The sequence below is a fragment of the Vigna angularis genome, chromosome 7 (assembly GCF_016808095.1).
Source record: "Vigna angularis cultivar LongXiaoDou No.4 chromosome 7, ASM1680809v1, whole genome shotgun sequence".
In the NCBI taxonomy this organism is placed as follows: Eukaryota; Viridiplantae; Streptophyta; class Magnoliopsida; order Fabales; family Fabaceae; genus Vigna; species Vigna angularis.
The window spans coordinates 19,757,290-19,779,754 of record NC_068976.1 but is presented as its reverse complement, the minus strand read 5'-3'; the positions used below and the strand labels follow the sequence as shown (position 1 = coordinate 19,779,754).

General features: G+C 32.4%; 2 protein-coding genes and 1 pseudogene across 4 annotated transcripts; all 3 read right to left on the bottom strand.

The window, feature by feature from the left end:
- Window positions 1-451: 451 nt before the first annotated feature.
- On the bottom strand, window positions 452-6,388 carry LOC108338584 (fimbrin-1). Of its 3 annotated transcripts, none has more exons than XM_017575543.2 (15): window positions 6,239-6,388; window positions 5,505-5,810; window positions 5,207-5,377; window positions 4,779-5,017; window positions 4,512-4,683; window positions 4,371-4,409; window positions 4,135-4,203; window positions 3,915-4,031; window positions 3,223-3,434; window positions 2,837-2,992; window positions 2,358-2,557; window positions 2,104-2,261; window positions 1,894-1,990; window positions 1,653-1,744; window positions 452-1,112 (listed from the first exon to the last, which is right to left on the bottom strand). In XM_017575543.2, the coding sequence occupies exons 2-15, from the start codon at window positions 5,589-5,591 to the stop codon at window positions 837-839; spliced, it is 2,085 nt and encodes a 694-aa protein (XP_017431032.1). In that variant the 5' UTR covers window positions 5,592-5,810; window positions 6,239-6,388; the 3' UTR covers window positions 452-836. The 3 variants fall into 3 exon arrangements, with proteins under 3 accessions (XP_017431032.1, XP_017431034.1, XP_017431031.1); XM_017575545.2 differs by having other exon boundaries at window positions 6,199-6,349; XM_017575542.2 differs by lacking the exon at window positions 6,239-6,388 and adding an exon at window positions 6,046-6,192.
- Window positions 6,389-10,315: 3,927 nt separating this feature from the next.
- LOC108336203 (receptor-like protein 9DC3) lies at window positions 10,316-13,613 on the bottom strand. The gene has a single exon (XM_017572549.2). It carries the CDS (start codon window positions 13,541-13,543, stop codon window positions 10,502-10,504), a length of 3,042 nt encoding a protein of 1,013 aa, XP_017428038.1. The 5' UTR covers window positions 13,544-13,613; the 3' UTR covers window positions 10,316-10,501.
- A 3,873-nt stretch (window positions 13,614-17,486) lies between these two features.
- Window positions 17,487-20,562, bottom strand: LOC108336513 (receptor-like protein 6; annotated as a pseudogene).
- Window positions 20,563-22,465: the final 1,903 nt, after the last annotated feature.

The following is a 22,465-nucleotide window of genomic DNA, read 5'->3' as shown; positions in this document are numbered from 1 at the left end:
AAGTGACGTAAAAATTACTTGTTTGATATGTTTCTATTTTTCATACAATATACGTTGACCATTTTTATAAAGAAAGAAGAGTAAAAATATTAAATGTGTTTTAAAGATAATTTACAAAACTAAGTATCAAGAAAAGTTAATATAAAATTTGAAAGGTATCTTATAAACTAAAATAAATTAAAAATGTTATAAGAAGAACATTAATATTGAGACGAGCAGAAGAACGAGATAGATATATCCACACTAATTTTTATTCCAAATACTAAACTCAAAAAATTAAATATTTTCTATACATATAATGTATTCAAATAATATGAGAATTGAGAATGTTACGCCACACATATTACACCACGTCCACTACCACTACTTGGCACCAATAAACAAGGGAACAACAACAAATGTTAACATTTCCAATCAATTTTGTAAAAAGAATAACAATATAAATAAAAAATATATAAATATAGAAACATTATATATAATCTTATTATATATAGAAACATTATATTGAAACATTTCTAATGAATGAAAACTTATTATATTTGTTGCTGTTGGTTGTGACATGAACGTAACGAATGACAAAATACAAAATAGAGTAGTGTGAATTGATCACATTCATTTCTCTCTTTCCCTCTTAAGCTTTATTCATTCTGATCCCTCTGAATAAGCATGCATTCCTCTCCAAAGAACAAGAAATTTTTGTACAAATTATTCACATCTACTATTCTATAGATTTGTTTACATCCGTAATCTCTGTTTGAAGGTTGAGGCATGGTGAAAATGCTTCCTTAAGCTTTGCAAAAACATGTAGCAGACATCATCTCATGCAGATGGAGGACTCATAACAGCTCATCTGCTGCAGCAACGCCATCAGACTCCGGTTGTGAAGAGGCTGTGCTGTCAGAGGTGGTATCATCCACGCTTAAGTTGGAGAACTCGCCGCCGATGGAGGAATTTTCATCTTCACCGCAAACCGAAGGTGCTGGAGATGCTTCAGGTGTGGTGGTAGTTGCAGTGTTAGCAGGAGAAGGAAATGAATTTAGATCTTCAGTCTGTTGTTGAAGGCTCCAATACATTATGCTAGCTATAAGAGTGAGTATCATCTTCTGGTTAACCTGCCATGAGATCAACCAAGAAAACGTGAGAAGCACATCATAAACAAAGTCAATCAGAATGTATCTATTTGTTGAATGACCTTGCTTATCTGTAAACAGAAGGATATAAAAAGGTAAAATGCTACGCAGTTCAGCTAAAATTAAATAATGCAGTTCAGCTTTTCTAGATGAGTAAGAGTTGCATCACAGACATTGACATTCATTTGACACATTTAATAAGGATAAAATGGTCTTAAAAGAGTGAATTTTTATGATTTTTCCAAAAAAAAGAAAGTAAAAAGCAAATAAGGGTAGTATCAAATGAATGTAAAAAAATCATGTGTGTCAAAGTATCATTTCTCTTTTTAAATGTTAGATGAAAGAAGTTTTCATTAAAGTTGAAGGGGATTTTGTTGATTTTAACTTGTGGGAAAAGTTGAATTCATTTTAACTTACATGTTTCTCTTGTAATATGATAAGTGCTTGTTTCTCTAATTAGTGTGTTTGTGAAAAAAATGATTCCAACAGTATGGAGTGGATAAAGTTTTGTTGCAACCATACCTCCATAATATCCTCAGGTAACAAAAAAATGGAGCAACCAAGCTTTCTTGCAACACTGATTGTGTAGGTGGCATTCAACCTCTTCTCATCATCTACAACAACAAATTAAGCAAATTTGGAAGGGATCAGAAAATAACAAATTTATTACACTGTATATACAAAGGACCTGTTTATATACACATCCCTATATATATCTATATATCTATCTATACAAAATGGTAACATTTGGACGGAATCATACCACTTCCACCCTTGGTGACAAGGTTCCAATTGACAAGTCTGGGCTCAACAGCACTCAGAAGCTCAAGGAAAAAGAGTCCACTTGACAAGCTCTTGTCCTTTAGATAAGTTGGATAAAAAAATGTGTCACTACTAGTAAATCATCATCTATAGTTTTGTTGCAGAACATTGTTATTAACAACAAATAAACAGAATTTGTTTTGGAGAAAACCTTGAAGCTCTCTATTTGAGAAGTTCTGCCAGTGCTCTTCACTTTTCTGTTTGCCCATTTCAGGATATCTGCATCCCTGATCTCCTTTCCTTGGGAATGAGATCTCAAATTTCTCAACAGTTGAAGCATAGTAAACCTCATCAGCTGCCACAATAAAGCTGAAAAATGAAACATAATAGTTTAGACCAAATTGAAAGCTACACAGATATGATCATAATATTTGTGTGGAAGCTATAATGAGATGAAGATATTACCAAGAATAAGCTTCTTATTTCCTTGCACAATGTCATTTCCAGATACATTGACTAGTGAGAATCTCAGTTGTGTACCAACTTCTATGACCTGATTGCAGTTCTCTACTTTTCTGAAGGGCATTCTAATTGGAGGTTTTGTCGCCTGTTTCCAGTTAATTGATCCGGGAAAAATCTTGTCTAACACCTCTAAAAGTACCCATCTACATGCAGAAAGTAAAAGAAATCAAACACAGTGAATTTTATAAAGTTGGATATCAAATTCACTTTCTTTTTCCCAACATGGGATAGCAGGAGAATTATATAAGTTTATTAAAAAAGAGAGCAATTGAAGAGCTCTTGCATACAAGTGAATAAATATCTGCCAGGTAGATCTTTTGGTCATTATGTTTTGAGACCCAAAAAATTTACAGTTTTAAACATATACAAGGCTTTCTATTTTGACAAAATAATAGATACAGTTTAAGAAATGGAACACATACCCATTTCTGACATCCTCAAATAGATTATTTACATGTGTAGAAATTCCAAGACTATTGATCCACAGTCGGAAGCATCTCTCTTCTCTAGATGTTTGCACATCTTCAGTTATCATCTCAGCATAGGAAATCTTTTTAGTGTCTGTGGACAGACCACTCCTGCAATATGTAGGGCCATAATTAAATAACCACAGCACTTAAATGGAAAAAACAAATCCAGAAATTCACATATGTAATGCTGCAAAATCAAAGTATTTTCTGATTATGATACACTAAACAAACCAAGGAAAAGGAATCCTCCACTAAAGAAAAGTGCATACATGCATATGGGTATTTATTTAAATTATCAAATAGTCTGCATAGAATTAACTATACAATTCATTTCATACCTGTGATGAAACAGTTGTGCAACAAATGCAAGATTCAAATTCGAAGTACCCTCAGCAACATCCCTCGGGGCCAAGTATCTTTTGCAGCCCATTTTCTCTGCATGATCAATGACCATATTTGCCCTTTCATTGGCATCCTTGATATCTAAGGTGGCTGGATTGCAATGTTCAGGAGCGAGGACATTAAGCAGATAAGCATAAGCCTCTCCATCCTGTAAATAAAAGGGTGTGAACAAATTAGAACAGTGGATTGATAATAGCGTGATTCGATTTCAAATTATAGAGGAATAAACTCTCATGAGTTATAGCACTATTGGCTTAGAATCTGGGAGTTGAAGAAATCGAAACTCAGCAAGAACAAACACAAGAAAAATTGGAATTGGATTGCTAGTGGTGAAAATCCTCTTTAAAATGTATTAATCAAAATACTAAGGCATCTAGATGTCAATTTATTCAAGTACAAACGTCCTAAGGCATCTAGATGTCAAAGAATACTATTTCCAAGATTTAAAATCCTAAATACCATTGTACAAATTTATATGTAGCATTACTCAAAGTACTAAAGTAATCCTCCAATTGCATTTATTTAGTTGTACTCATTCTTAAAGAATACAAAAATAATTACAAAGAAAATTAACATAATAAATTAGTCAACCTAAGCATAAAATGCTATTAAAGACATGCTCAATTACCTTAACATCAGAAGAAAAATTTCTGACAGTTTTCTCGTATCCTGCTCTCTGGAGATGAAAATTCATCCATTTTAGTAGAACCTTTTCGGGAGACAAATTAAGAAGCTCTTCGATATCCTGAGACAACAACGAAATTTGCAATGAATGAAACATTACAATTTGATTTGATTGCAATGAAAATATATATTAAAGAAGAAGAAAAAAATGCATATCTCATTACCTCACCGTCATCAGCCAATTCCACAAGTTGAGGTGTCTTCTTAAGGTTGAGATCAGCCAGCAGCTGAATCTGAAATCCAAGATAGTGGGAGCAAAAGATAGAACAATGACTAATTGATCATTCCACAAGTCAAAATATCAGCAAGGGCAGTAGGAAAACTGATTTCAACATACAAACAAATTCAAATTACTAAGCAAAAATTAAATTAATGATATATGCAGTTCAAGTATTTTTACCTTTATGATTTGGGAAATCAACCCTAGAACAAGATGAGGCTGCAACATAAACAACCAACAGAAATGTGAGAAAGACTAAGTGTTAGGAACCTAGGTAAACGTCTATAGAGAATTTACGGGGTGCAGACTGCTAAAACTTACTCTTCCTTCAACCAAATCCTGTGCACCAATGTTAACCACTGTGCAGCCAATAGCCTTAGCGGAGTTGAGGCATAGGGTATGGTTCTCGTTGACCTCCCAAAGACTAGGACTGCGTTTGCAATTGATGGCTCGCTCATCTATAGTCCCAGGAACAGCAACATTGATGAGTTTACTGCATTAAACACAACATGTAACAAAGTCAATACATATTAAAGATTCAGACACACATAAGTAAAATGCAACAATCAGCAGACCCTGCTTATATACCACAGAAGAACGCCATCTTTTGCAAGATCAAATATATCATTTGAAGCTGGGTTCAATGGAAGATATTGCTTCAAAAATGGATCATCACCAAGATAGCTGTTTATGTGGGCAACGTAACAGGCCTTTTCTGATTCACTGATTGTGTGAAGAAGGGTGGTCACAGTATCCTTGAGGAATGACGAGGAGTGCCTCCTACCACCCTGTTTTGCAGTAGCTTGGCTTTGCAAATTCAAATATGACTGCATGGAAAATGTAATCAATTGGAAGGTTACGTACATTATATTTAATGTTGTTATATGGCACACAAACTGTTTCATTAATACAACTAATTCAGACATCATCCCACCATTTCAAGTTCACTACTTGGAAAAAAGTTCATAATCTAGTAATGTTAAAAAAGAAAGAATCGAAGGTACCAAACCACTAACCTTTAAGAACATTTCAAAATCAATGTCATTGGTAAAATCAGTGCCTGATTCCCCCAAGATCCCCCTAATCTCATCCTCACTGTACATGCCTCTGAATGCGTTTACCTTCACCATCAAAGGTGGCAAATCTCCAAACGTAACTTTACCATTCTGATTCTTTAAAGTCTCAAACTACAACACCAGGAAGAAGAAGGTTCATATAAGGGGAAAAAACACAAGCATGAAAGACCTCAAATTTAAAAGAATGATGAAATTGGACCAGAAGGCCCATTACAGGGAAGCAATGAAATGAACCTACTTTTGATTTCAGGCTGCGAAGCTCAACCTGCGTGAATTGGTTATGAAGCCATTGATCGGAGATAATAACACCTTCGAATTTAGACATCTTGAAGAATCACTAACCAAACCTACAAATTGTATTGTATTCCCAAACTACAAAAATTACCCTTGCAGCACAAACAATACGTTTATGCCTGGTAACTCAACAACTTATTGCCTGATGCAATGCTACACGGTCGAATTCAAATATAACGACCAAATCTACAACAAAACGAAAACAAGAAGCGGTTTATCTCCCGGACTCACCGACCTGTCCAACGTTGTCCTGACAGATAACAAAAACAAAAGATAAGCTTAAAAAGGAAAAAACAGAACACAAATGCTAAAACAGAAAAAAAAAAAATAGTTCGTTAGATTAGTTATTGAGAAAACCCCATGACATAAAAAACGAACAGAAACTCAATTCCATCAAACATATCAAAAGGGTACAACGCATTTCACATCTGTGTAATGTCCCTTTTCTTTTCTTAATGAACTGTTATTGGTATTCGGTTATTTACCCCTTTCCCCAGACAGCAAAATTGAATTGGGAATGTTGAGATGGAGAAAGAAGACATGAAAGAGAAGAAGTTGAGTAAGAACCACGCAGACGGTGGTACATGCATTGCAGTAATTGCATTTGTCAAGTAAAACTAATAATAAGAAATACCCACACATAAAAATGATGTATAGGTTGTTTTAATGTTCAACAACCTTTTACTGTTTCACTCACAACACATTGAATGAAGAGAAGCGTAGGAAAGAGAAGAAAGGATCGATTTTTCTTAGTGGGTAGGCAAAGTGACAGAGAAGAGAAGACACGGTGAGACTCCCAAGTCCTGTTACTGTTTTGTTTTGGTTCCACGTTGGGCGCGTGAGGTAACTGTGAGAGTATGTGTAGGTTTTGAACTCGCTCTACCGTTCAAACACGTCGCAGTCTTGGTGTATAGTTATTTTGGTGTTTTGTGGAACCGACTTTGATGTGGTTTTTGTTTTGATCTGATCTGATCTCACCGAAATACAGCCGTCGGATCATTATGGCTGACATGTTCATCGTCACAGCTGTGTGTGATTCGGTTTGGGCCAATAGAAAACCGCATTACGCAACAAATATTTTATATAATAATAATAATTATTATTATTATTAAATTTTTAATATATTTAGTCACGTTTCTTTCTATTTCATATTCCATCAGATCCCGTGGCAATTTTTTTTGTTACTTTGAAATATTTACGGGAATATAAAAAATTGACCACTAACGGTTTATGAATATTTAATTTTTTTAAGAATGTAGGAAGTCTGATGTTTTAATCAGAAATCTTTTGCAGGAAACAATAATTAATCAAGAAGGCGAATGATGTTTGCTGTAAAGTTGGAGAAAATTAATTTTAAATTGCTAGATATAATTTAAATATGTTTTTAATTTTTTATCAATTGATGTGATGCCATCAATGATTATTTGTTACGTCATTTAGAATTTTGACTTAATCACACCATACCAATATACAAGAGATTAAGAAACATAGTTAATAAAAAAGAATTACATATCATGTTTAGATAGATGTTGTGACCACTAATCTAGGTTTCTAATATCTAATGCTAATACATTTGAAGATATGATGAGTAATAAAAACAAAGTTCAAAAGAAATATATCATGTGATGTCATAAATTAATTATTTAACAATCAAACGTGATTATAATTATCACTTCATGTGAGATTATTTAAGGATAGAGATAAAGAAAATATTTAAAAAATTTACCTCAGGTAAAACTTTGATTAGAAACTAAACAAATTAAAAGCTTTAACGATATTATTTCAAATTTTTGTCACCGTTTTATTTTTAAAATACACTTGTAAAAATGAAAAAAAAAATTTAAATTATTTTAAATCTGAATTTCTCAACGATTTGATTCTTAAACAATTTGAAATTATTAAATATAAAACATATACAGTGTACATTTCAAACATATACAGTGTACAGTGTACATTTCTATCTTAATTATATATTTATCGATAAATATCAAATTCATATTTTTTAACGAGTGGGGCCACACAAGAGTATCTTAAAGAGTAATGGGTCTCTGTTTTCTGTACCCCACAATTACTAATTGCACTTTATATTAAAAAAATAAATTAAAGAGGGTTACTCCCAACACCATCATACATTGTTTTCTGTACTACTACATTTTTTTAAAATTTTAAAACTATTTTTTATATTTTAAAATATCCTACACCTCCTCCTTTTCTCTTGAATGGATGTCGACATTCGTTGAAGAAATTTTTTTTCAACGGATATCCCATCTCCGTTTAGTTTTTTTTTTAAGTTTTTAGTTTTCTTAAGTTTTTAAATTAATATATAAATATTATTTAATTTTTTTAAAAATTATTACTTAATTATTTATAAATTAATTTTATTTTATTTAATAAAATAATAATTATTAATTTAATTTATGTATTATTATTTTAAATAATAATTAAAATACTTTTTAAAAATTTATTAAAACGGATATGTTACATCCGTGAAGTTTTTTCTTTTTAAAGTTTTTAGTTTTTTATTTTATTATATTTTAAATTAATATATAAATATTATTTAATTTTTTTAAAATTATTATTTAATTAATTATAAATTAATTTTATTTTATTTAATAAAATAATTATTATTAATTTAATTTATGTATTATTATTTAAATAATAAAATAGTTTTTAAAAATTTATTAAAACGAATGTGGCAACATGAAGTTTTTTCTTTTTAAATTTTTAGTTTTTAATTTATTATATTTTAAATTAATATATAAATATTATTTAATTAATTTAAAATTATTACTTAATTATTTATGAATTAATTTAATTTAATTTAATAAAATAATTATTATTAATTTATTTTATATATTATTATTTAAATAATAATCAAAATAGTTTTAAAAATTTTATTAAAACGGATGTGACAATCTGTTAACGGTACATCCGTTAAAAATTTCTTTTTCTTTTTAAATAAAAAAATAAATTAAAATATAAAATATATGAACGGACGGATGTCAATATCTGTTGAAGGTGAAACGGATGTTGACATCCGTTTTAGAGAAGGACAAAATTAATATAAAGTGGTGTAAAGAACATTCAGTGGTGGTGAAGGAATCAACTGCCTAAATTAAAACATCAAATTTATTGATGTACTCAAATAAAAGATGCTACAAATAAGTTCAAATAATAGATTTTAGGCCTTTTTTTCCTGCACCTCCATTTGTTTTTCTGCACTCCTATAAACTTTATATCTCCATTTTATCCTTTACTAAATTATAGTAAAAATCTTAAATTATAAGTTAACAACTTTTTTTACCATAGTCACTACTTTATTAATATATTTAAATTTATTTTAAAATAATATTTCAAACAGATCAATTACAAGTATTGCCAAAAAAAAAGTTGCGGAAGTTGTTAAAAAAACTCTTTTCAAATTATAATCTTCCGGTACCTCCTTTCTTTTCTTCCACGTGTGCCGCAAAACACCTCCATTTCCATCTTCATGCTTCTTCATGCCCCATTCCGGATTGCTCAATCCGGAGAAGACTCGTGCATCAATGGTATGTGTGGAGGCGAATGGAGAGCGACGCTTCGACGGAGTGGCGAATGCGGAGGGAGTGGAGGAGCAGCAGCAACGCCTAATTTCCGGCGATGAGAAGGTGTTGGTGACGGGGCTGGTGTACATAGGAGATTGAGGGAGAACTCCATTTGCATAGGAGCCTGTCACCCTCGAAACCTCGCTCATTCACAGAGTAGAAAAGAGCTTGCTTTAGAACCTCAAGCTCCCAACCTCCAGCTCTAGTGCCTCTGAACCCTCCAATCCATTGCTTCCAGGTCCCAAACCAACAAACGCCCCATCAAATCCGCAGCGGATGAAGCATTAAGCTTGTTACACAACCTTCACTTAGGATGGTGAAGACGATGCTGATGATCAGGGACTCTACAACCACGTTGGACTCATCACGGGAGTCGTTACACGCTCAGAGAGCTTGACGAAGAGGAAGATGAGGAGACACAACGCGTGGACGAGCGCGACATGTCGCTGCATGGGGATTTTCTCCGTGAGGTGAAGGAGCTGGTCGGCGAGCCGGTGGCGCTGGCGCGGGTGTTCGTGAACGGGAGGTACGTCGATGTCACGCGTTCCTTGTTGCAGTGTTTATTAGTGATTGGAAAAGGGGAAGAAAAATGTATTGGTTTTGCAATTGATGAACCTACCTTAGAATAAACCCCATGGCAACAATCTCACTCATATATCTATCAATCTATATATTTTTGTATACAATCTCACTCATATATCTATCAATCTATATCTATCTATATCTATCTCTATATATATATATATCCATGGCAACAGTCACACAGTGATGCCATTGCCTAAGATCGTTTGGTGGATTTTTTAGGACACTTTGATGACCCTCAAATGAAGGTTTAGTGCATCTCTTCCAGAAAAAACAAGACGTCTATCACTCCTTTCCACCCAAACTTACTAATATGTTTAACAAAAAATGTTTATTCTTAGAATAAAATGTCAAAGAGGAAAATAAATAAATAAGTCGAGACAGATACTGTGAATTACTTGTTTCTTCATGCTTTTATAATATAAAACACTCATTTCATATCAGATAAATTAAACTTTAGAAATCTCTAGCTTATTTTCAACTTGGTATGCGTTATCATCTAAATACTGTGACTTGATTGAGAGGATAGATGACTTAGAAAAATTAAGTTCATTCCTCCCACACAAAATTTGAAGATGTAAAGGAAATGTGAGAAAAAGTAGAACGTTCACTATGTAATGAGATTCTTGATTTACAATTGTTTTCCAACAGAATTGAAATTGAACAAGAACAAGTGCATGAAACATTCTTCAGTCAAGCCACTTATCCACTCATTTATTCTGTTGCAGTTTTCATGAGTTATTTTTCAGCACCTCTAACCATATTAACAATTCATTCAAGCTTTCCTACAGTACAAAAATCCCAAGCCAATTCCAAATAGCATTCCACATCCATATCCTATAACCACTGGTTCCCATCCAAATCCAAATCTCTCTTTTCCTCGAAAATTTGAAGATGGAGATTTTTGTTCAGTGTTGTTGCACTTCATTGATAATGGGAACCCACATAATCCCGAGTTTCCTAAGTAGGAGTCATTTGAAAAAGTGTCCAAATGTTTTCCTTGAGGTATTTCTCCCACAAGATTGTTACAGGAAAGATTCAGGACTCCAAGGAAGTTCATATTGGCTAATTCTATAGGAATCCTACCGGTGAACATATTTGAGGAGAGGTCTAATGATTCCAAGTTTGTCAAATTTCCAATGGATTTGGGAATAAGACCACCAAGCCTGTTATGTGAAAAGTTGAGTCCTTTAAGAGCACGTAGCTCTCCAATTACATATGGAATCTCTCCTTCAAATTTGTTTCGGGATAAGTCAATGATTACAAAGTTTTTTGGAATTTTGTTAAATGTCATACTTATCGCTTTTGTTGTTACACTTACAAATTCTTGAAGCCATTGATTCATGTATAGCTCATTGAGTGTATATTGAGTAACATTCTTCATGGCTTGAAAATTTTGCAGATAGGTTTTTGGTATTGGACCACTGAAGTAGTTGGATGAGATATCAAAAATTAATAAACTTGAAAATCCATGATTTTTCTCTAAACTTGGAATGGGACCATAAAATTTGTTGACTCGCAATACTAGCACTGCTAACATTGGTAGAGTTTGAAGCCAATAGGGAAATTTATCCTCAATTTGATTGTTGCCAAGATTCAAGATCTCTAGATGTGAGCAATTAGACAAAGATTTTGGCAAAATACCTTCCAATTGGTTGTCATTGAGATTCAAAACACCAAGCCCACTATCCATTGAGAAGTTACTTGGTAAAGTGCCATTTAGCTTATTCCTTTGTAGATCCAAAACCGCAAGGAATTTCAAGTTTGTAAGACATGGTGGAATGCCACCTGTCAACTTATTGTGGGACAAAATGAGAGCAAGAAGTGAACTTACATTACAAATTGAGGAAGATATGCCGCCAGTGAGTAAATTGAAACTGAGATCAAGGATTAAGAGACCGGAATTCCTCGAGAGTTGGTTCATTGGATCAATCAACATGTTCTGGGATAAGTTCAGAAGTAGTAGTGAATTCATTTCCTGCAACCATTCGGGCAGTGTTCCATTCAATTTGTTGTTGGATAGATCAAGTTGTGCCAACATTGGGACTTTTCCTGATAATTTTGGAAATTCGGCTAAACCCATAGAAGATAAATACAATCTATCCAAGTGAGGGAATTTGTAATTGTCGTCGGTGAAGAATGAACAGTTATGAAGGCCACTGAAGTTGTTTGATGATAAACACAATCCAGTTAGGTTTACAAGGGAAAAAATTGATGGTGGAATGCTGCCTTGTAGCTTGTTGTTGCACAAATACAAAGACTTCAAGGATTGTGACGAGATTGCACTTATATGTCCTGTGAACCGATTATCTGACAGATCCAATTCAAGCAAAGACGGTAAAGATAAACACCAAACAGGAATTGTCCCATTTAGTAAGTTGTCATTCAAGTGTAAGTCAGTTAGGTTTGGAAGCCCTGTGATTTTGTTGGGTAGAGGGCCCTCCAATCTATTATATGCTAGATTCAAGAAAATGAGGTGTTGAAGATTTAAAAGTGAGGAAGGAATTTGACCTCTAAGTTCATTCTTAGCAAGTATCAAAGTAGTGAGATTATGAAAATTTGAAATTGAGGATGGAATTTGGCCACTAAATTCATTCTCCGAAAGATCCAAGATAACAAGATGTTGAAGATTTGAAAGTGAGGATGGAATTTGGCCTTTAAATTCATTATATGAAAGATCCAAGTGAATAAGTTGTTGAAGATTTGAAATTGAGGATGAAATTTGACCACTAAATTTATTTTTTGAAAGATCCAAGAAAATGAGATGTTGGAGATTTGAAAGTGTTGATGGTAGCTCACCTTCAATATTGTTATGACTCAAATCTAGTTTTTCAAAACTGTTTGATTGGGGAAAGACATTTGGGATTTGGCCACTGAATTGATTCAATTGAAGATCCAAGAGAGTTAAACTCGGAAAGGTTAAGAGGGAGGAGGGAATTGAACCGTTGAGATAGATGTTATATGAGAGATCAAGGAAAGTAAGATGCGTGAGGTTGGAGAAAGAGACAGGGATTGAGCCCTCAAAATGATTAGATGAAAGATCCAATAGAGTTAGAGAAGCACCACTGCAACTCAAACTGGGAAGATGCTGGCCATTGAGACTGTAACTATTATCTGATAAGTGCAATTGTTCAAGTTTTGGTAAGCATAAAATGTCACTTTTCAAGTTTCCTTGAATACTGGTGCTTTCGAGACTAAGACTAACCAAAGAGGTAGACAGATTGAGCGAACTCATCGAACTCAAAGTCATGTCTACATGATCCAAAATAAGCTCCCTTAAAAATGTTACATTTTGGAGGAACTTCTTCCAACTGCTTTCTTTCCATGTTAACATATTATTAGAGAGATCAAGTGATTCTAATTTGGAAAGTTGTGAGATTTGAGAAGGAATTTCACCTATAAAGAAAGAATTTGACAAATTTAGACGTTTAAGGCTCACCAACCCATCAAAGAGGGATGAAAGTTGAAAGTTGAAGAAAAAATTGGAAGCAAGATTAAGTGATTGGAGATGAGAAAGATGAAAAAGAGTATTATTGGAAAGGATTGCACCGAAAAGGCCACTGGAGGAGACATCAATACCTATGACGCGACCAGAGATGGGATGGCAAGTAACCCCAACCCATGAGCAACAATCTGTTCCATTTTCCCAAGTTCCTATCTTTGTATCAACATTACCACTATGAGAATAATTGAGAGAGGTTTTGAATTGGAGCAAGGCAATTTTATCGTGAGTATGACATAAGGAATGGGAGAATGAGAAGTGAAACAGCAACGTATGCCAACATACAACAACCAACCATCTCACCCATGACTTCATTTTGAGCTCTGTTTAAGTGCAAGTGTTCACTCGGATTTACTCAAAGAAAAATTGTGCATACGGGTAAGGAATGAAAGATGAAGATTTATAGCCAAATTAAAATAGCAGATGCAGTTCTTTGATTGCGGCCAAATTAATGTATGAATGTGACGCCTAAACAACACATATCCTATACAAGCATCACTCCTACTACCAAAAGTCATTGGAGATAAGTCCTAAATCTTCAATTATTACATCCATTTTCTATCCATCTATAACCCAATTAATATTGTCCCAACCAAAAAGAGACCTATAGGTTTGGTTTCCTTCTTAAAACTTATTCTACTTTGTATCTCATCCACAAAAAATGGAATTGACTTAGGAGTCAATGCCCCCAAAAATTGGATTTGGATTTAATATTCCAACTACCAACATTTATCTGCACATCTGTTTTTTTATTAAATACTTTCTTTTTTATTTGTTAACTGATTATTATCTGAAAACATAAACCCACATTGTGTTTCCCTCTTCGTATACATTAATACTAAAACAGTTCTAAAATTTTTCAATATAATGTATACAATTTTTTTTTTATATTTTTATGAAGTATTTTATATAGAACTGTCAAAACGGGCCACCCGGCCCGGTCCACCACAGATTGGTCACTTAGTGAGCCAACCCAACCCGACTCATTTATTAGCGAGTCAGAAAAATTTGAACCCGATCCGACACACCACGGGTTGGTGGGTAAACGGGTTGGCTCACGGGCTCACTTAATTACAATTTTTTTTAAATAAAAAAAATTACAAATTTTCTATAATTCAAATCTAAACAAATTTTACTCCCAAATTTCATTGTCAACATGAGTGTTTAATTAATTTTGAAAATAAGGAATTTAAATAATTTTTTCAAGCAAAAAAAAATAATAAATATTTTTTTATAAAATTAAAATTAAAATTAAATTTTAATAAAATAAAATTAGGTAGGTGGATTGATGGGCCAATCCGGTCTACCACGGGTTCAACCCGCATGAACCAAGTTTAAATGAGCCGGGTTGAAATCTGACCCGTGTAAAAAGAATACAATCTTTTCAAATTCAACTCGACTCAAACCTGTGGTGGGTAAAGTGGCCTGCAGGTTATTGATAGCTCTAATTTTATACTTGAATAATATGTACTATCCAACTATCCTTAATTTAGAATTTTATTATAGAAAAAATATTTTACTATACCCATGGTTAAATTTTATAAATAAATAAAATGAGTTTAGTTCGACCTTGCAAGAATTAGCTACAAAATGACTTCTTTAATCTTTTAAAAAATTCTGACATGTGGGCACGACTATAAATTAGTGAAATAGTTTTATTTTATGATAAAATGCATAAAAAAATATGGATGACAAAAATTGTAAAAGGATGATCATTTAACAGTAAAAGTTGTAATTAAGTAAACATTTTATTAAAGCTTACAATCTTTAATGTAAAGAAAATGTTATTCATTTTATCTTTTCAGATACATTTTCGATTTCTTTTTAGTATTTTTAATTTTTGAATATTATTTATTTATTTGTCCTCTTTTAACCATGTAAATGATAGCGTTTAAAAAAAATTAAATATATTGATTTGATTATAAATTATTTAAGAACTAAAAGTTTGTTACTAAATTTGTTGAAGAATAAACTTAATTATAAATACTATATATGAGCTGAACAATCAAAATTTTGCTATACAGTAATAAATATTTTTTTTTTCAATTAATTCTTTGCCATTCATTTTTTTTCTCTTCTCTTTATTTTTTTTAGTATTGTTTTTGATATTTACTTTTCTTGATTATACAACTGAGTTTCACTTAACAAAAGGCCAATGACCCTCATGCCATTAATAGCTTCTATGAAAGATAAAGAAGCTTCAAGAATTTAGAGACGGCAATTAATTATTTATTTCTTAGCATAATTATCCTTAATTATCTACTAAATTATTTATTAGAAGTGAAAAAGTAAAGTGAAATACACTACACTAATATATTATGAACGTAAAAATAACATATTTATAATATATTATAACAAATTACCATTAATTTTACCAAAATATTCCCATTGAAATTATTGACATGTGTCCTTTGTAAAAGGTTTTTCAATGGTTGTTTGTTTGGATCAAAATTTGAAAGGAAAATTAATAAATGATTCCATACAAAAACCATTAATTACTTGTTTCTTCGTTTGTTATGCTTTTAACAATATAAATAGTTATCAAATATTTTAGATAAGTTAAACTTAAAAAAATGATAATTTATTTTAAATTTAGAATGTCTAATCATCTCAATATTATGACTTGATTCAAATGATAGATTGGTTATTCTTTTCATAAACAAAATTTGAGATAGTATTGTATCATATTCTTAAAGAGAATGTGTCTGCAAATTCAAATTAGAAGATAGTACTCTATCAAGCTATTATACTAACGGTGAAAAAACACAACATGATTAGTATAGTTTCTAGATCAAATTCATCCAACAACCATTTTCCGAAGCCTTTGAAGCTTTCCTACAATACAAAACAATTCCAAAAATCATTCCACATCCATATCCTATAACCACTGCTTCCCATCCAAATCCAAATTTCTCTTTTAAAGAAGATGGAAATTTTTGTTCAATGAATTTTTAAAGTTTAATAATATTTTACTATTCAACTATCGTTATTTTATACATTTTATAATCCAAAACATATTTTACTATACCCATTCTTATAAATCAATCTATACAAGCGAATATATCGCTACTTTTCTTGATTATACAACTCGGTTTGACTTTCCTAAACCAAAGGTCAATGACCCTCATGCCATTGATAGCTTCCGTGAAAGATGAAGAAGCTCCAAGAATTTGTAGAAGGCAATTAATTATTTCATGTTTTGGCAAGGTTACATTTAGAGTAGAGAGAATATATCATAATTTTTGTGTGCCTTCTCATTAAAAAAACAATTATGTTATTTATGCAGAAAGTGAATATATATGCTTTCTTAGATCACAATGAATTTTTAATGAGATCTTTAACTGATTAGCCTTTTGTGTTAGTGGTTTCATTTATATCAAAATTAAAAGAAGAATTAGCGAAGGAGAGCAGGGAAGGAACTTCAACTTTTAGAAACAAGTAGTGGGTTGAAATTAATGGTAAGATAGATATAAGATTAAATGATACATTATAAGGAGGAGCAGCAATTATTAATTTAACAAATAATGCAATATCAAGATTACTAGGACAGTCGAAAACGATCTCCTGGTCATTACCTCCCGTTAGTAAAATTTGATGAAGTAGTTGAAAATTTTAAACTCTTAAGTTTTCATAATTCATATAATTCTTCAAATTAACTTGTTAAAGATAAGTAGTACAATGCGAGGATACGGTTATGATTATTTTCAATATTAAACCATGATGACATATTTTGTAAAAAGGATTCGAATAAGTTCTTTTTACTTACAGCGTTAAAAAGGCTAATGATATAACTGTTACGCTAGCCAAAAGTGAATGAGCACATAATGTTATTATGTTATTACTTCATAATCTTATATTATTAAATAATTTATAACACTTATGCTACTATATTTTGTCAGGTATCCTTCATATGTATCATAGTCATATACATTACACATTGCAGATTTTTTAATCAAAAGGGAGACCACATTGTACTTTTTTTTCTCAAAAGGGGGACTAAATTAAACATTCACCAACAAAATCATATTCTTCATTTTAACTCATTATAATAGATACTGATACATCATCCATTACATGAACCTACAAACATCAGCCTAAACACCTGAACCTAAACATTTTTCTTCACATTCACCTTAACATTACATGAACAAAACATACAACCACATTGCCCACACCTAACAACATCAACCTAAACAGAACCACAATATCAACATGTTTAGCGCAATAACAACACACACAACTCCAACGAACAATTTTATCCTTTTCTGCAATTCTTTCACTAAATTTTCCAGATCACATATCCTCCTCCTTTGCTTGACAATTGTACCATCTCATTTATTTTGTCACTTTTCACTACTTCAAATATTTCACCTTCTTCTCATCTTTTTACGGAGACCACCTCCGACCATTTTCACAAGCCATTTAGGCTTTCCAATGAACAATACACAAATTCCTAGGCCAATTCCAAATATTATTCCACATCCATATCCTATAACAACTGCTTCCCATCCAAATTCAAATTTCTCTTCTCGCCAAAAGTTCGGAGAAGATGGATATTGTTGTTCAGTGTTGTTGCAGTTCTTTGACAATGGGAACCCACATAGTCCTGAGTTTCCAATGTAGGAGTTATTTTCAAAAGTGTTGAATTGTTTTCCTTGAGGTATTTCTCCAACAAGATGATTATAGGAAAGATTCAGGACTTCAAGAAAGTTCAAATTGGTTAATTTTGTGGGTATCCTACCGATGAACATATTTGAGGAGAGATCCAATGATTCCAAATTTGTCAAATCTCCAATGGATTTGGGAATAGGACCACTAAGTCTATTATGGGAAAAGTTGAGTCCTTTAAGACCATGAAGCTCTCCAATTACATATGGAATCTTTCCTTCAAATTTGTTTTGGGATAAATCAATGGTTACAAATGTTTTTGGAATTCTTTTGAGTGGCATAATTATACCTTTTGTTGTTATAGTTAAAGATTCAGTGTAATATAAATATACTCTCATGTATAGCTCGCCCACCTCATTTTGAATGACATTCTTCATGGCTTGAAAATTTTGTAAGTTTTTGGTATTCCACCATTGAAGTAGTTGGATGAAATATCAAAAATAAGTAAACTTGAAAATCCATGTTTCATCTTTAAACCTGGAAGGGGACCATATAATTTGTTGGCTCGCAAGACCAATACTGTTAAACTTTGTAGAGTTTGAAGCCAATGTGGAAATTTATCCTCAATTTGATTATTGCCAAGATTTAAGATCTCCAATTGTATGCAATTGGTTAAAGATTTTGGCAAAAGACCTTCCAATTGGTTGTCATTGAGATTCAAAATAGAGAGCTTACAATCCATTGGGAAGTAATTTGGTAAAGTGCTGCTTAGTTTGTTCCTCTGAATATCCAAAGTAATAAGGAATTTCATGTTTGCAAGACATGGTGGAATGACTCCTGTCAAGTTATTGTGGGACAAGATGAGAACCTCAAGTAAACTTACATTACAAATTGAGGAAGAGATGTCGCTAGTGAGTAGATTGAAACTAAGATCAAGGCATGCAAGGTACACCGAGAATTGGTTCATTGGAGTTGTCAACAAGTTTTGAGATAGACTCAAAAAACTTAATGAATACATTTCTTGTAACCACTCGGGCATGGTTACATTCAACTTGTTGTTGGATAGATCGAGACTTGCCAACATTAGGACTTTTCCTGATAGTTTTGGAAATTCAGTTAAACCCATAGAAGATAAATCCAAGTCCTGTAAGCGAGGGAAACTGTAGTTGGAATCGGTGAAGAATGAACAATTATGAACCACTAAAGTTGTTTGATGATAGACATAATCGAGTCAGGTCTACAAGGGTGAAGATTGATTCTGGAATATTACCCTGAAGCTTGTTGTAGCACAAATACAATGACACCAAGGACTGTGATGCGATTGCACTTATATGTCCAATGAATTGATTATTCGACAGATCCAGTTGTATCAAAGATGGCGAAGATACACACCAAACTGGAATTGTCCCATTTAGTAAGTTGTCATTGAGGTGTAACCAAGTTAGGTTTGAAAGCTCTGTTGTTTTATTAGGTAGTGGGCCCTCTAATCCATTATATGAAAGATCCAAGATAACAAGATATTGAAGATTTGAAAGTGAGGAAGGAATTTGACCACTAATTTCATTATCTGAAAAGTCCAAGTGAATAAGATGTTGAAGATTTGAAAGTAAGAATGGAATTTGACCACTAAATTTATTTTTTGAAAGATCCAAGAAAATGAGACTTTGGAGATTTGAAAGTGTTGATGGTAGATCACCTTCTATATTGTTATAACTCAAATCTAGTTTTTCAAAACTGTTCGACTGGGGAAAGACATTTGGGATTTGGCCACTGAATTGATTGAATCCAAGATCTAGAAAAGTTAGACTCGGAAAGGTAAAGAGTGAGGAGGGAATTGAACCGTTGAGATAGATGTTATTTGAGAGATCAAGGAAAGTAAGACGTGTGAGGTTGGAGAAAGAGGAAGGGATTGACCCCTCAAAATAATTAGATGAAAGATCCAATATAGTGAGAGAAGCACCACTGCAACTCAAACTGGGAAGATGCTGGCCATGGAGACTGTAACTATTATCTGACAAGTGCAATTGTTCAAGTTTTGGTAAGCTTAAGATGTCACTTTTCAAGTTTCCTTGAATACTAGTGCTTTTGAGACTAAGATTAACCAAAGAGGTAGACAAATTGAGCGAACTCATCGAACTCAAAGTCATGTGTACACGATCCAAAATAAGCTCCCTTAAAAATGTTGCATTTTGGAGGAACTTCTTCCAACTGCTTTCTTTCCACGTTAGCATATTATGAGAGAGATCAAGTGATTCTAATTTGGAAAGTTTTGAGATTTGAGAAGGAATTTCACCTTTAAAGTGACAAGCAGATAAATTGAGGTGTGTAAGGCTCACAAATCCATGAAAGGTAGATGACAGTTGAGAGTTGGGAAAGTCAATGAAAGCAAGGTTAAGTGATTGGAGATGAGAAAGATGGAAAAGAGTACTGTTTGGAAGGATTTCACCGGAAACACCATCATAGGAGACATCAAGGCCTATGAGGCGACCAGAGATAGGGTGACAAGTAACCCCAACCCACGAGCAACAATCTGTTCCATTTTCCCATGTTGATGTTTTCGGACCAACATTATCACAATCACCATTGCTACAATGATGAGTGAGAGAGGTCTTGAATTGGAGCAAGGCAATTTTGTCTTGAGGATGACATAAGGAATGGAAGAATGAGAAGTGAAACAACAACATATGCCAACATACAAGAAACAACCACCCCACCCATGACTCCATATATTTAGCTGTGTTTAAGTGTAAGTGTTCAAAGGAAAAATGTGGATACGGGTAAGGAATCAAAGGTGAATATTTATAGCCAAAACAAAATAGGAAATGGAGTTCTTGTTGTGGGCAGATTAATGTTTGGTTGTGACCCCAAACACGGCATCACTTATCTTCTAATCCTTTCTTTACGCTTTCAAGATTGTTCCCATTTTTCCAATTTGGTGCGCATCACTCCCGCTTGGAAAGTCATTTGACATAACTCCACTAACACTTTTATTTCTTACATACAAAATTTAGAGTCTAAATTTTCCATAACCCAATTAAGATTCTCCCAAAATTGCTAGTGGAATTGACTGGAGTGCCTGCAAAAACGGGTCATATGGGTTTGATTTTCATCTTCAAATGTATGCTATTTTGACAAAGAATTTTGAAAGTTTGATAATTTTACTATTCAACTATCGTTATCTTGTACATTTTATAATCGAAAACATATTTTACTATACCCATCCTTATAAATCAATCTATTATCTTTCTAATAAAGATATGCCAGGATTTTTTTTTTTAAAATCAATAAAATATTGAGTTTAATATGACATGATTTTTAAAGAATTAGCTACTTCTTTTATCTTCTAAAAACATTTCTGACATCAGGTCACTGCTATAAAATTAATGAAATAAAAACTTTTGATGATAAAATTCCCAAGAAAAATGGATGATAAAAATTGTTAAATGATGATGGTTTAACGGTAAAAAGTGTAGTTAAGTAAATGTTTTATTCTTCCCTGTAATCTTTACTGTAAAGGAAATGCTATTCTTTTAATCTTTTCAGGTACATTTTATGTCTTTTCGTAGTATTTTTATTTTTTCAATATTGTTTTATTTATTTGTCATCTATTAACCTATATATAAATGGTAGCATTTTAAACAAAACTAAAAATATTGTTTTGATTATAATTATTTAAGAAATAAAAGTTGGTTATTAAACTTGTTGAACAGAATAAACTTATAAGATTAAACGATACACTGTAAGGAGGAGCATCAACTATTAATTTAACAAATAATGCAATATCAAGATTATGAGGAATATAGTCGAACACGATATTCTAGTCATTCTCTTCCATTACTAAATTTGATGAACTAGTTGAAATTTGTAAGCCATTAACTTTTGATTCAATTCACTTAATTCTTCAAATTCACTTGTTCAAGATCATGTAGCAAGAGAATATGATGATTATTTTCAATATTAAACCATGATTAATGAATCATAGTATATTTATACATAGTCAAAAAATGGTGAGGTATAGGCTATGGTTGAAAATCATGACCTATAATATATAATAGGCTATTATTTATAAAAAATTAGTCTATAGACATAAAAAATATGGATGTCAAATGATATATTTTAGTGTCAGATGATAAGATCTTATTTATAAAAAATATGGATGTCAAATGATATGCTCTAGTGTCAAATGATAAGATCTTATTTAAAAAATAGTATTTAAATTTTCAAGAAATATAAACAAAAGAACGTAAAATAAAATAGAGATAAAGACGTTACAATCTAACATATCAATTAATTAAGAGAGATTCGTTAAAAAATTTCATTTTTCAAAATAAGTTTTATTCCAAAAACTAAAAGAAGTTTTTCTTAATAAAAAAATAATTTTCATGACCATCCACAGTAATTATATTTCTCTCTTATGCTGTATTCATTTGGAGGTATTTTACTGTTTACGCATAACAGCGAGCGATGAAAAGAAGAGAAACTCGTGTTCGCTTGAAGAGAATCGCGCGCAAGGAATGCGATTGAATTGCAGGATGCGTTGGTTTTTCGTCACCCGCTTAGCAGAGGCGATTTGGAAGAATCGTAATATAAAAGTCGAATGTGCCCCTCTCCAATTTCATAATTTCGCGT